We start from the raw sequence: 16308 nt of genomic DNA, 5'->3' as shown, positions 1-16308 counted from the left end.
TTATCCCACTATCATGTTCTGCCTTCATTTGGGTTTTAGGAATTGTTCTCAGTTACATTGCCCTTGATCCAGCGCCAGGGCAGACATTTTTAACTAGCTAAGCTAAACTATTTGGCCCATGTGATAGTTTATTATGCCAGCCTGGCCAATAAACACAGGTGGGATTAATTGAAGGGTGGAGAGATACATGGCTCCATGAGCCTCACCTTTCTTGTCTCTCACTCTTTAATCATTGGACCAGCGGCTTGCCTTCCTTGTTCTGTGCCTCAATTTAAAGGGTACACTACCTGTGGGACGCCTAGCCTGTGGACTTTGTGGCTGTAAGTTGAGGTTCCTTTGAGCCCACACGATTGGAATGTACATCTCTGGAGCTGGGGACTGACAGTTGGTAACAGTTGGTGACCTGCCTTGCTGTTTGCTGCCTGTGTATACATTACCCAGCTCTCTCTACAGAGGAGGAACTAGTGGCCCTCAAGACTTATAATTTGTTATTTAACTGTTTATTTATTGTATTATATATCTACCTATCTGTATATAATTTAACGGTTCATTTCTTGTGTTATATATCTATCTTTATATATATAATTACTAGCAATCTGGTTTTGTCTCTCTACTGAACCCTGTCTAACACAGCCTACTATTCCTTATGGCCCACATCATATGGTACTACCCTGTTTCCCCGAAACAAAAACAGTATCTTATATTAATTTTTGCTCCCAAAGATGCGCTCGGTCTTATTTTCAGGAGATGTCTTATTTTTCCATGAAGAAGAATACGGTACACATTTATTGTTGAACAACAAAAAAGGAAATATATGGCCTGAATACGGTATGGTAGTAGTTGTCATCACAAACCAGCATAATCAGAAAACTGTGAATCTTACATTACCAAGAATTTCTTGTTACTCCTACCCTGCACGACTCACTATCTAATTGTGAGTCAGCCAGCTTGTCCAGGCGGCAGCAGGGCTCTCTGATTAAAAGAGACCTTGCACTTCTGTCTGCTCCAGCTGCGCTGCGGTCAACAGCGAGCTGCTCCAGAGCCCAGAGTTACAGTAGCTTCGGGGGGCCTTATTATTGGGGAGGTCTTATTTTCAGGGGGATGCCATATATTTCAGTGAGAGGCAAAACTGTAAGCAGGTTTTATTTATGGGGGATGTCCTACTTTCAGGGAAACACGGTACTTAAGAAGACTTCAAGGAATATTTCTGATTTAATCTTTAAAGATTATGTGAGGGCAATTGTGGGAAACTAACACTGAGGGAAATATGACAGGAACTACAGTCCCTAACTTAGAATAGAGGGAATCTGGAAAGCTAGTGTTCCACCACAGGAAAGTCACCACTTTGGTAAGTTAAAGTCCAAGTACATTACCCTGCTTTAGATATTATTCTCACAGACTCTCCCCCCCAACAGCTATGTTGTCTTAAAGTGAGCACATGGTTGATTCTGTCTCCCTATAGAAGCAGACATTCTTGTTGTCTCCTCTCACCGCAGAGCCCATCCCCCCCCAATGCCTCCCCCCAATGCAGGTATTGGATTTCCTCACCTGTGAGCTCAGGGACTTTACTGTGGTTACCACCCACCTTCTGATGTATGTACTACTGAATATGTAACTACTGAACATACTGAGATCATGGCTGTCCTGGAGGTGAGCATGTACCATAAAATGTGTCTGACTCCTTTATTTTACTTTCTCTCCTATCTTCTATGACTTTGCTATGATCTTTATATATTATCGCTGTACAGATGCACCTACAGACCCTGCAGTTGTTAGAGACTGGTTTCCTCTGACAGGCACGAGCTCTGGGGTTCACCCAGCCAGCATGGCTCCAAAAGGTCGAGAGTCCAGGAGAATCTGAAGTTCCGTTCCGTTGTGGTAGCAATTGTACATTACTGCTTGATGTGACTGAACCATGGAACTATATGCTATCTGAATTAGCTCCCAATATAATGGTTTTAGAGGGGAAAAAATAGACAAATCCATCTTTCTCTCAAATGTGCCTCTCTGTCTTTGATCCCTCCTCTGAGCTCCTGATCTTGACAATGAGACAGTAACAGATAGTAGGTAAGTCACTGGTGCTGCTGAATGCTGGTCTGACAACTAATTACTGTGTAAACATGAACAAGTTATTTCACTTTTCTGTGCCTTGGCTGTTTTACTGCAACATGGCAATACCAGAATCCATCTCAGAGGGTTGTGAGATATCGCCGAGTTAGCACAGGAGAGGCACTTGGAACCATGGCAGGCAGTAAGTGCGCACTCAGTGCTGGTTACGATCCCCTGCCTGCTCTCACACGGCTCACGCCTTTCTGATAATGCTTCATTCCCACTGGATCTCAGAGCAGGTCAAGAACTCATCGCTACCCAAATGTCTTTACACTAATTATTTCATAACACGGTTTTTCTTGGCTATTCACCCAAGTTCCACTTCACCAATACTCTTCAACATTCAAACGAAATCTCTTTAGATATATTTATTATGGCCCACATCATATGGGATATTAAAAAACAAACAAACCCCCAAACTTAATGCCATTTAAAAGGAACATTAGAATAGGGAAAAAATTTGAAAATTCTGCCAGCATCCTGACCCTATGGGGACATGGGCTTGGCCATCCCAAACCAACACAAGCGTGTGGCCCCATTTGGAAACAGGATCTCTGCGGATATAAGTAAAGATTGACATAAGATCCTACCGGCTTAGGGTGGACCCTAAATCCAATGAGAGCATCTTAGAGACCAAAAAGCACACACACTCATAGGGAAGACAGGGTCCTGAACAGAGACGGTGATGAATTATACTGCCACAAACCAAAGGGCACCGTGGGCCACTAGAAGCTCAAGATGCAAGGAAGAAACTTCTCTGAGACTGTCTAGAGCAGTGGTTCTCAACCTTCCCAATGCCGCGACCCTTTCATATAGTTCCCCATGTTGTGGTGACCCCCCAACCATAAAATTATTTTGTTGCTACTTTATAACAGTAATTTTGCTACTGTGATGAATCAGGCGACCCCTGTGAAAGGGTCGTTCGACCCCAAAGGGGTCATGACCCCCAGGCTGAGAACTGCTGGACAAGAGGGAGCAGGACCTCACTTAAAGCTGGTCATGCAGGAAAACAATTTACACGGTGAAGATACTTCAGTTCAACAGAAGGAAGGAAAAACTGTGTTTACAGAGATGCTCATATGTGGGTCATATGTGGGTCAAGTTGCAACCCCTGGAAGTGTTTAAGCACAAAGAAACTCTTGAGGAACAGGGCCCGTGGGCAAAGGACTCCATGACCGTGGGAAGGCAAGCTGTTGTTCCTTCTCTACAACCACTACCGATGGTTGCCATTTCATCGTCAACAAACCACTGCACTAACAGTCCCTGACAGCCTGAGGCCAACAGAAATCAGACATTTCTTTTAGTCTCACGCTGCCATTTACTGGGCACTCTCAAGGCAAGAGATTGGAACCAAAGCCCAAGGACCTCCAACATCATACACGTGGGATAGTACTCATTTGCTCCTCAGGCACTGTCATTTCATGTTAGTATTTACAGATATCATCACTGCCTCAGCTCCATGCTCTATTTTGTTATATGAACCATAAATCTGTGTGAATATTCTAATTGTATTTCAGTAGCGTAGGCTTCCGTCATAATCCTGTGTATTGTATTTTACAGATAAAAACACTCTGAGAAGGGGTCTATGACGTTCACCACATTCCTAAAGGAGTTCATGACTTGCAAAAACAGGAAGTAGGCTGTGGGGAAAAATTCCGCTAACATACTGGTGTCTCGTTTTGATGGCCTTTAAAGTTTTTTCTAGTCCTGGGATTGGAAAAGCAAGCATATTTTCATACAGCATTTTAACCCAAAAAGTACAGCCAAACAAAATCCACAAACCCACTGTTCCTAGCGATTCTTACAGGGCAGAGTAGACTGACCGAGAGGGTTTCCATGGCGGTAATCTTCAAGGAAGGCAACTGCCACATCTTTCTCCTGCAGAGCAGCTGACCACCTGGTTAGCAGCCAAGCAGTAACCACTCAGTTACCAGCATGCTATTACGGATGCAACTGTTTTCCGGTGTGCCCCTCATTGGATTCCCTCCCTTTACAACTATGCTATCATAAATGTTTGTTCAATGAATGATTGAGTGCATAAGTAAATTATTGGTCAGAAATGAAAAGCAAATATTTCCATTAAGAAGAATTTCATTCCTTACAATGCAGTTTGTTGCTTCGGCTGTTGAGAGGTTCTGGTCCGTTCACGTCTTTGCTCTTCTCGTTATCCTCAATGGGTCGGAAATGAGCCAGAGTTCTCATGAATCCACGGAAGTTTACCTGGTCCTCTCTGGTTAGGAAATACAACAGACAGAAAACTCTTATCAATCAGGGCATACCAACCAGGAAGATCCAAGCCCAAACCAAATTCACTGCCATCGAGTCAATGCCGACTAATAACACCCTATCGTCCAGGACAAAAGAGCCCCTGTGAGCTCAAGTGGAAATGCCTGTCTGCCCGCCCAGTGGCAGCAGCCTGACTGATAACCACTATGCTCCAGGGCTACCTCACTTCTTAGAAATTCACTATATTGGCAACAGCTTTAACCACATCAGCAGAAAGTCCATTTATCAAGGTCTTTTTCCATGTGTCTGGTCCTGTGAGCCTCATCAGAAACCCTGTGGAGCAAAGGTGAGGTGCTAGGCTGCTGAGCAAAGGGAGGCGTTTGAGTCCACCGCTGCTTCATGGGGAAACAATGTGGCAGTGTGCTCCACAAACAGATGGATGTTCTTGCACACCTTAAGGAGCGGTGCTACCCTGTCCTATGGCGTCACTGTGAGTCAGAATCAACTCGACAACAATGAGTTTTAGGAACTCGTGTAGTTTCCAAACCCAAAGCCAATGCTACTGAGTCAATTCTAACTCAGAGCAGGCCTACAGAACAGAGAAGAGTGCCAGGCTTTCTGCATGGGCTGCCAATGAGTCAATTCTGACTTACACAGACCCAACAATCAGGGTCTCTGAGGTTTTTAATCATTTTATTGGGGACTCGTACAATTCTTATCACAATCCAGACATACATACATCCACTGTGTCAAGAACATATGTACATTTGTTGCCATCATCATTCTCAAAAGATTTGCGTTCTACTTGAGCCCTTAATATCTGCTGCTCATTTTCCCCCACCTCCTTCCCCGCTCCCCCCTACCTCATGAACCCTTCATCATTCATTCATAAATTCTTATTTTAAGCACTCCCTCAATGTATGAATACTTTCTTCTATTAAATTGGCACTCTATGATGCTCACCCTCCCGATACAACTGCTGAAGCCAAAGTGGGTGAACAAGTAAATGTGGTGAAGAAGCTGATGGTGCCCAGCTATCAAAAGAGATAGCGTCTGTGGTCTTAAAGGCTTGAAGGTGAACAAGCGGCCATCTAGCTCAGAAGCAACAAAGCCCACATGGAAGAAGCACATCAGCCTGTGCGATCACGAGGTGTGGAAGGGATCAGGTATAAGGCATCATCCAAAAAAAAAAAATACCATAGTGAATGAAGGGGGAAGTGCAGAGTGGAGACCCAAAGCCCATTTGTCGGCCACTGGTGATCCCCTCACAGAGGGGTTTAGGGGAGGAGATGAGTCAGTCAGGGTGCTGCGATGTAGCACTGATGAAGAATACAGCTTTCCCCCAGATCCTGATGCTTCCTCCCCCCAACTACCATGATCCGAATTCTACCTTGCAGGACTGGATAGAGCAGAGATTGTACACTGGTGCATATGGGAGCTGGAGGCACAGGGAATCCAGGGTGGATGATACCTTCAGGACCAGGGGTTTGAGAGGCGATACTGGGAGAGTAGAGGGTGAGTGGGTTAGAAAGGGGGAACCAATTACAAGGATCCATATGTGACCTCCTCCCTGGGGGATGGACAACAGAGAAGAGGGTGAAGGGAGACGCCGGATAGGGCAAGATATGACAAAATAATAATCTATAAATTATCAAGGGCTCATGAGGGAGGGGGGCGTGGGGAGGGAGGGGGAAAAAAAGGACCTGATACAAAGGGCTTAAGTGGAGAGCAAATGCTTTGAAAATTATTAGGGCAAAGAATGTACAAATGTGCTTTATACAATTGATGTATGTATATGTATGGATTGTGGTAAGAGTTGTATGAGCTCCTAATAAAATGTTAAAAAAGAAACTACCAAAAAATACATATATTTATATATATATTATTATTTTGTCATATATTACACTGTCTGACATCTCTCCCCGCTTTCTTCTCTGCTGTCCCTCCCCAGGGAGGAGGCTATATGTAGATTCTTGTAATCAGTTCCCTTTTCTATCCCACATTCTCTCCACCCTCTAGGCATCGCCACTCTCACCACTGGTCGTGAAGGAATCATCTGTCCTGGATTCCCTGTGTTTCCAGTTGCTATCTGTGCCTGTGTACATCCTCTGATCTAGCCAGATTTGTAAGGTAGAATTAGGATCATGATAGTTTGGGAGGGGTGTGGGGAGGGAGTAGTTAAGAACTAGAGGAAAGTTATATGTTTCATCGTTGCTACCCTGCACCCTGCCTGGTTCATCTCCTCCCCACAACTCTTCAGTAAGGGGTGTCTGGTTGGCTACCCTTGGGCTTTGAGTCTCCACTCTGCACTCACCCATATTTTCAATGATAGGATTTTTTTGTTCCTTGATGCTTGATACCTGATCCCTTCGACAGCTCGTGGTCACACAGGCTGGTGTGTTTCTTCCATGTGGGCTTTGTTGTTTCTGAGCTAGATGGCCGCTTGTTTATCTTTCGAGGCTATAAATCTTTATGGAACAGAAAGCCTCATCTTTCTCACAGAACAACCTTGCAGTCAGCAGCCTAACCCACAACTCACTATGCCACCAAGGCGCCTTGAATGAAGGCATGCGGTATGCCCAGCACAGTGGCTAACCACAGGATCAGAGGTTCCCGTCCACCCAGAGCACTTTGGAAGAAAGGCCTGGTGATCTACTGAAAAACTGGCCATTGAAAACCTTGGGGCACAATTCTATTATGACACAGGGACAGAGATACCAGGAACCACAGTTGACTCAGAGCAACAGGGACTGAGCAGGACAGAAAAAGATCTTCAGTTAAACCCCACCTCATCGCAACCTTGTCAGACCATGATTCTTACTCCCATCCCACAAATGATCACACAGACTGAGAGAAGTAACAGGGCTGACCAGAGTCAATTCCTGATTGAGTTTACTTTCATCTCTTTGCCCCAAAAAGGATTTGTGGAAGCCCTAAGATGACACTACCAAGAGAGCCGCGACTCAAGTTCACTGTTTCTGACTCTGCAGACTTCTCAACCACCTCTCCGGTCTCCTTGGCAGTGAACACACACACACATATACTTATATAGTGATATTTTATAGTTATGTAGTAGACTTATTGTGGAATAGTTGGTATCAAATAAAATCGAGTTATAAAAGTAATTTAAAAAATTAAAAAGTAAAAAAAAATAAAAAAAATTAAAAAGTAGGAAGAAAAAGACCACCTCTAGCGCTCCCAATCAGAACCACTTAAATTGAATGAAAAATCTTCTTCCTCTTCTTCCAAAAAGAATCCTCTTCACTATATGTTTTTAAAATGCACTATGTGACATAATTTGTTGTTGCTTTAAGGTGGCCAGGGCAGTTCTACTCTGTCCTATGGGGTCACCATGAGAAGGAATCAACTGGAGGGCAGTGAGGTTTTCTTTGGTGTGCTCCATGGAACAGACGGTGTGCCCATGGAATATACAGGGTACCCCATGGAACAGACGGGGTGCCCATGGACTAGACGGGCTGCCCCATGGACTAGATGGTGTGCCCATGGAATAGACGGTGTGCCCATGGAATAGACGGTGTACCCCATGGAATAGACGGTGTGCCCATGGAATAGACGGTGTGCCCCATGGAATAGACGGTGTGCCCCATGGACTAGATGGTGTGCCCATGGAATAGATGGTGTGCCCATGGACTAGACGGGCTGCCCCATGGACTAGACGGTGTGCCCCATGGACTAGACGGTGTGCCCCATGGAATAGACGGTGTGCCCATGGAATAGACGGTGTACCCCATGGAATAGACGGTGTGCCCATGGAATAGACGGTGTGCCCCATGGAATAGATGGGGTGCCCCATGGAATAGACGGTGTGCTCCATGGAATAGACGGTGTGCCCATGGAATAGACAGGGTGCCCATGGAATAGACGGTATGCCCCATTGAATAGACGGTGTGCCCCATGGAATAGATGGTGTGCCCATGGAATAGACAGGGTGCCCATGGAATAGACGGTATGCCCCATGGAATAGACGGTGTGCCCCATGGAACAGACGGTGTGCCCATGGAATATACAGGGTACCCCATGGAATAGACGGGGTGCCCATAGAATAGACGGGCTGCCCCATGGACTAGACGGTGTGCCCCATGGACTAGACAGTGTGCCCCATGGAATAGACGGTGTGCCCATGGAATAGACGGTGTACCCCATGGAATAGACGGTGTGCCCATGGAATAGACGGTGTGCCCCATGGAATAGACGGTGTGCTCCATGGAATAGATGGTGTGCCCATGGAATAGACAGGGTGCCCATGGAATAGACGGTGTGCCCATGGAATAGATTCTAGGTAGAAATGCAGTTATTAAATGGTAAGTGGACACTTTCGCAAGGTAAGCTTGAAGACCAGATCATGAGCTCATTGTACTCAAAAGAATGACCTTTCTTCTTCAAGGTAGTTCTATTACTAAAGGTGCAGTTCCTGGACAAAAGTATGCGTAAGAGCAGAGGAACCAAGTAATATGGAAAGAGATTTCCATCATACTCCAGAACCAGTAGACTAATTGGTACATAAATCAAGAGAATAATGCCTCTGGATAAATGGGAACTAAATTCCACCTGTAAATAGTGCCGACAGAAACAAAGCCCCAGAAGCAAAGTATGCAAATTGTATTAGCTCAAGTCGCTGAGGTGCAGCTTGGTTAAGACTTAGCAGTGTGGACCTCTGCTACGTCAGGTACATACCTGTGCGGTTCCCTTAGTCGTCATCAGTGGAAAGAACAGCCAGGAGACAGTCAAGTCAGAAACGACGTGGTTTAACTTTACAACACCGCTTTCCAAATATGCAAGCTACTTCAGTAATTATGGCGCCTAAATCCAAACTCACTTCCAGCGAGTCGATTGTGACCCTTGAGGACACAGAAGAACTGCTCCTGTGAGCTTCTGAGACTCTCTTAGCCTTCTTTGGACTGTCACTCTTTACAGGAGTAGAAAGTCTCATCTTTCTCCAGAGGAGTAGCCAGGATGGTGGCTTTGAACTGCTGACCTTGTGGTTAGCAACCCAACGCATAATCCTTTACACTGTCAGGGCTTCGTAAGGGTGACTAAGCAATCCTGGGTGTGTGTGTGTGTGGGGGGGCGGGGTGGCAAGTGATACGACTGGATTTTCAGAAGGATTGGACACAAAGTGGAGTGATGAAAGTTCTCTCTGAACATGTTTCCTGTTAGCTCTGCAAGGGTTGAAGAGAGGAACACACGAAGCTGAAGAAAGCAGCGAGAAGGCACAGCTGACAAACACACCCCAGTTCAGAGAGCAGGGCGGGGTGGGGGGAGGGACTGAGGGAGACCGCCCAAGGACCAGCAGACCCTACACTAAACCTGTCTGCACAGTAAATTCACCCTCTCCCTTTCACTTTCTGACCCTCAAATGTACTGAAACCCAACTTCATCTCGGCTTGCTGTTCCTTTGCCCTCGGTGCAGCTGCGAGTCTCCTCCCCAAGGCATTTTATGTGACGACAAGGACATACCTTTTTGCACTAAAGTCCTCGAGACGCAACAGACCAATTCACATGGAGCAAGGCAGTGATTATTGAGGAGACTTCGTGAAACAAGGTTTATTTACTCAAATCAATAAACATTTACTCAATACTTTCTTATGAGGAAGGCAGTGAGTTAGACAATGAGGCAAAGTCAAAGCCTACTGTTTTGTATCACATAAACCCAAATGAAGGCATAATCTGTTCTGAAAAGGGTTGGTAGGTGTGGTAGGGAGAACTACTCTCGAAAACCCAAGCAGTCCACGGCCATCTGGTAAATTCTGACTCGGGGTTTCCAAGACTGTAAGTCTTTTATCAGTGAAATGACAAAGTGAAATACAAATAATAGATTGGAAAAAAATAGATAATAATAGACTTAATAAAGTACTGCCTGAATGTTAATTTAATGATGTTGATAATTATCCTATGGGTAATAAAAGAATATTCAATTTCTGGAAATACATACTGATATGTTTAGGGATAAAAAGCCACAGTTAAACAACTTACCCTTATATAGTTCAGAAAAAAAATTATAAGAATAAAATTACAGATAAACACACACATGGAACAATATGTGTATAATGTATGTAAATATGGATTTAGACACAGAGAGGGGAAATGTGTGTGCCATTTATATGGGCACTGCACTAGCCAACACATCAGTGAGTTGTATCACACGTGGCCAGTGAGCTCCTGAAACGTGGCCAGTCTGAACTGATATGTGGAAGTCAAAAGACTTCATACAAAAAATAAAACGGAAAGTATCCCAATAATTTAAAAGTAGTAGTTATATATTGAAATGTTTTGGATATACTAGATGAAATAAACTACCATTATACTTGTGCATGAGCTGAGTTTTCCAGCATGTTTTTAGGCAGTTTTTGTGGTAAAATTAGGGTCAGCTAATACTCTAGTACACACAGTACATATGGTCAAAGTGCACTGAACCCATTACTTAAAGTTCGTAATATGGCTATTAAGAAATGCATAATTACACGTGTAATTATCTTTTATACATATACACAAATTGTCTAGCCAGAGCTTGCATTATATGCTCACTGGGTAGTTAAGAGAAACGGAGGAAAAGCACTGTGTGTAGGCAAAAATAATTCAACACATGAGGTAAATGTTAAGATGTAGCAATAAAACATTAGATGCATTTAAGTAAAGATTTACAGATGTTCTTTCTACTCTTTTATTTCAGCGATTTTTCGCTGTTTGACATAATTTCTAAATGAAAGTCTGCAAAAGCCCATTTTTACATCAAATATAAATATGATTGGGCAGAATTTTGAAAATGGGCTGACATGCTGATTTCATATTGAAAACAGAGACGAGGGTAAAATAAATAGGTATTTCAGATACGACAACATCAGAGATGTCCGGATCATGAAGTGGCAATAAGGGTCTGGGATGATATAAGCAATATCCTTACAAAAGTTGAGCAATTAATTCAGGCTGAGACAACCCCAGGAAGGAAGCACAGGAAGGGCCAAGAACTCACCCCTCTGGAAAGAAGGCATTGATGATCCGGTCCCCCAGTGGGTTGATGGCAAGTTCTGGAATTCGCTGGAAATCTTCCCGGCTGCCAAGTCAAGGAGAGAATCACTTGGAGTTAATAGTGACCGAGGGTCCTCTGCATGAACGCCTTTGGTCTGGAACAGGATATGACTTAGCCAGATCATTACCTCCTGGAGTCTACTCCTGTGGCAAATTAAACCAAAGAACTGCAAAGAGAAGCACTTCTACAGCCAACAAGTATTTCTGGAACCAGCTCGGGAGTGGAGAAAGCCAGATTTGACTATGTCACATTTCAGTAACTGCAGCACACAGATTACGTCAACAGACCAGCTAACCAGCAACTCGAAGTCATCCCTGCAACTGATCCTGTGACTGTTACCACTTTATACTTCGTTATTATGCGGAGCATATACAGCAAATGGAAACTATCAGACCGTAATTTAAAATTAGAGGCAAAAGTCCAGGGAAGTCACCATACCCTGCCTTCTTATCTTTGTGGGGCAAATCTTGCCTATTTGGTCTCAGTTAGTTGGCTCTTCCAAGGAGCACATTCTTGACGGTGTTATCATTTAGTTTACAGGCCTGTATTCTGTGACTGAGAGGCGGCCTCCGGTTCCAAATGAGAAAGTTCTATTAGCAAGAGTCTTAAGGCTTCCTCCAGTCTCTTTCAGGTTAGAAAGCCTGGTCCTTCCTACACATTTTTTTTTTAATGACACCACCTGCCGTTGTATCCAAGTTCCCCTCTTCTTCATACAATGTGACCCCACCTGCCCCTATGCCTTGTTTATTCCAGATTATAAAAACCTCCCATTGGAAGCACTCAGGGTCTTGGGAGAATCAGGCTCTGGCCACCCCCTGACCACTGGCTAATAAAAGCTTACTAACTTTAATTAAAGCTGTATGTAGGTTAATTGATCTCGTTCCAGCACAACAGTGATGTCTTGTGTGTTGCTTGGATATTGGAAGCTATGTCACTGGTATTTCAAGTGCCAGCAGCGTTGCCCACAGTGAATAGAATTCAATGGAGCTTCCAGACTAAGAACAGATTACGAAGAAAGACTCAGCTCCCCACTTCGGAGGAAGAAGCCCCTGAACATGGTATGCATCGTCTTCAAAGCATTTTCAAATACTGCCCTTTCTACAATTTTTCATTTGAATTTTGCTCTACATTTTCAATCCATTCTAACTGGGACCGACTACTGTGACCTGGTCAGCGGGGACGCAGTGGTCGCTGGGCACCCTTGAGTTCTGTCTCAGGTTAGAAGCGGCTATGGTGTTTGGAGGAGCCCAGTGCTAGTGGTTATGTGTTGTCTGCTGCCCATCCGTAAGGCAGGCATGTTAAAAACCACCAGCTGCTCAGCAGGAGGAAGATGGGCTTTACAATTCCTGAAATTCGGAAACGCGCAGGGGCATTTTATCTGCCCTAGGAGGTCACTAGGAGTCGGCAAGGCCTCGATGGCAATGAGGTTTGAGTATGGTTCTTGTGGGCCACTGGACCTGGGGACTCACTGCTTCTGCCTCTTCAGTTTTCTTTATCTCTCTTTGCCCGGGCGACAAGAGACCAATAGTTGCTTCTTAAGGTCACTCACAACTTTTAAGACTCTGCATGCTACTCATCAGACGAAAACAAACGAACAAAACATCATGACACGGACTCATCACCATGGAGTGGATACTGACTCCAGCTCTCCTAAGGCCCGGGCAGCACTGCCCCTGCAGGTTTCCAAGGCTAGCTCATTACAGGGGTAGAAAGCCCCATCTTTCGCCAGCAGACGGGCTAACTGTTTTGAACCGCGGCTCTTACTGTTAGGAGCCCATTGTGTCACACCCACCTAAGCAAGGCTCCTCTTACTCATCATACCAGGCGTACGAAACTACCTTTATGAACGTCTTGCCAATTGACCTAGCTGTCCCCCAAGACGACGGGCCTTAGTCTCCAAGTCCAGTTGATCTCCATACTTTCTCCCGCTGAGTCTGGCTTGCTTTCTCCATCCTTTCTACAGGTTACAGTGTAGATGTATTCAACGCTCCAGCAGGACAGGGCAGTGACCCCCTCATGACGTGGGGATTATGCTGGTGAACATCGCTGACAGTTACCATTCGTTACATACACATCGCGTTACTCATCTAGTGCTGCTATGACAGAAATGCCCTAAATGGACTGTTTTCACAAACAGAAATGCATCAGGACAGAAGTTTAGGGCGGCATGCTTGGGCAATGGTTCTCAACCTGTGGGTTGTGACCCCTTTGGGGGGGGGGGTCGAATGACCCTCTCACAGGGGTCACCCGATTCATCACAGTAGCAAAAAGACAGTGATGAAGTAGCAATGAAAATAATGTTATGGTTGGGGGGTCACCGCCACATGAGGGTCTGTATGAAAGGGTCGCGGCAGGAGGAAGCTGGAGAACCGCTGCTCCAGGGAAAGGCTTTCTTCCTGGGCGAAGGGCCTTGTGTCCTTTCAACACCTGCAGCCCGACAGGCCTTGTCTCGGTGTCTGTCTCCCCTGGGTCTCAGAGCAGGGACCCCAGGTTGGAAAGAGGTGCTCCACTCAGGGCTCTTTCATTGGTGCTACTGGGGTCCCTCTCTCTTAGCTTATCCCCATCTTTTTATTGCTTATAAGATGAAAGGTGATCCAGCCCACAGCCAGAGAAACTCCTCTTACTGGATGTGACCTGAATGAAGGCGTGGTGCCCCATCCTAATCCTGCCTGTTTACCCTAAGGAACATAACCTAAGCTTCATTAACATAACCAAATCATGCCTCATTCACTCACACACACCAGATTAATAACCCATTACAAATAGAGGATAATTACATTAGATCATGCCATGATGGGAGATTACATAATCGCTAAATCACATCTATGGTAGTTATATAATCTGGTGTCAATTTTAGACTATTAAGAGTAAAGGGGTGGAGTTTAGCCTGTCAATTAGGTTGCAGCTTGATGACCTCATTTGGAGGCTTGAAGGAGATAAATAGCTCACTGGCGGCCAGACTAATACTCTGCTTCATATTCCTATTGACAAGCCACATGGAACTTGCTGATGGAGCTAGAACCCTGGTGCTGGAGGAGCCACGTGGAGACCCTGCCAGTGCTGAGATGCTTCCACCACCACTGGATCCACAAGACTTTACACCCACTGGCCTGTGATCTTCCTGCATTCGGCGTCATTGCATGTGTTGTGTGAGTCTGAAGAGAAACTTCTAGACTGGTATCAGACACAGGGACTAATATTGGACTTATGGACTTGATCTGAACTGGGCTGGGATGTTTCTCAATATGCAATTACTCTTTTATATAAAAAGCTCTTTCTGATACACACGAGTGTCTCTGGATTTGTTTCGCTAGTCAACAAGTATTAACAGAATGATTTAACCTAGAACATACAGTTGTCCACATCATATCCAGTCAGTGTTTTTTAAATATCAGTGTCATAAATGACAAAGAAAGACAGAAAAACTGTTCTAGATCAAAGGAGATTAAAAGACATATAATTAAATTTAATACATGATCCTGGGCTGGATTATGGACTAGAAAAAGTCATTGCTATAGAGAACATTTGTGGGCCGACAGATTAAATTAGAGTATGGACTGCACATTTTATAGTAGTACTGTTTCAAAACATTTAATTTCTTGAGTTATTAAAATCTTTTATGTTAATAGAATGTCCTTATTTTAGGAAATGCAAGCCAATATAGAGACAAATGGTTTGAAACAATACAAAGCACATGAGTATGAGCACGTGCACATTATAGAAAGAATTCTTCGTCCCATTCTTATAACTTTTGTGTACGTTGGGAAGTATTTCCAGATAAAAAGTTTAAAAAGAATATGAACTTGAACAATTGACCCCTGCCTTCAAGGAGTGTGCTCACAGAGAGATAAGACACTCTCCCGCCGTACAGTGAAGGCTATCGCCGAGAGATGGTCTTGGGATGGTTCCTTGTGTGCGGAGCTCTTTGTCCACACGCTGCTCTTCTGTGGTTAATATTCACTCAGTGCTTCTCTAGTTCAAGGCCATCTCAACGACACCCAGGTATAAACTGACCTAATGTACTGAGCACAAAGCTCTGGCAAGATAACTGCATTCTAATCTTACTTAATTAGGTAGGACAGTTTTTATCATGAGTGAATGAGCCAAAAGAAGTCATGTAGAAGATAAATGGATGACAAAAGAAAATTACTTCTAGTTATTTAATTCAACAAATATGTGCTAAGCTCTTATATAATTTGTTTTAAAATACAAAGTCCACATTGTCAAAATGTAGTGCCTCTTAATTGTTAACAAACAAAAACTACAACCCCTTTTAAATGAGGCCTGAAGCTGATTTCCATTGCATGGCCACATACCTCAGTTTAATGTCTAACAAACGTAAGTGACCTTAGTGGAGAACAGGCACAGTTTAATGTGTGGTCTAGTATTAAGTGGCCCCCCTGCACAGTCTCGGCTTAACTCCTTCAGTCCCAGGAAGGAGTTAGTCTTTGCCGATGTGAACATGGAACTACACCAGCGTGGTTCTCAACGTGCCTAATGCTGCGACCCTTTAAAATACTTCCTCATGTGGTGGTGAGCCCCCCCCAACCATAAAATTATTTTCATTGCTACTTCATAACTGTCATTTTGCTATTGCTTATGAATCAGGCAACCCCTGTGAAAGGTTTGTTTGGCCCCCAAAGGGGTCACGACCCAAAGTTGAGAACTGCTGATCTAAAGCCTGTTGTGTGATGCTATTTAATTCTGCTCCTAGGAATTTAGACTGTATATACAACACAGTAGTCATTAAAGAATGCTGTGGAAGTATTAAAATTAAAACAAGTGCAGAAAAATAAACTTTTAAAGACATTCCCAAGGAGGAGAGGCTTTCTAGATATTCACAGGAGGCTCTGAGGAACTACGGAACTCATCACAGTATCAGTAAGACATTCCTTAACTCTCTAAACCCCTCCTTGAACTCACTG

General features: G+C 44.3%; 1 protein-coding gene across 1 annotated transcript in view; it reads right to left on the bottom strand.

The window, feature by feature from the left end:
• Window positions 1-16308, bottom strand: part of CHP1 (calcineurin like EF-hand protein 1) — a 51024-nt gene that overhangs the window by 13093 nt on the left and 21623 nt on the right. The window contains exons 3-4 of the mRNA XM_075530906.1: window positions 11327-11407; window positions 4212-4339 (exon numbers count right to left, since the gene is read on the bottom strand). Of these exons, the coding sequence (XP_075387021.1) occupies window positions 4212-4339; window positions 11327-11407 (209 nt within the window). The remainder of the gene's footprint in view (window positions 1-4211; window positions 4340-11326; window positions 11408-16308) is intronic.

This window comes from Tenrec ecaudatus, chromosome 14, assembly GCF_050624435.1.
Source record: "Tenrec ecaudatus isolate mTenEca1 chromosome 14, mTenEca1.hap1, whole genome shotgun sequence".
Lineage (NCBI taxonomy): Eukaryota > Metazoa > Chordata > Mammalia > Afrosoricida > Tenrecidae > Tenrec > Tenrec ecaudatus.
Note: the sequence above shows the minus strand (reverse complement) of the source record. Positions and strands in the feature narration are given on the sequence as shown.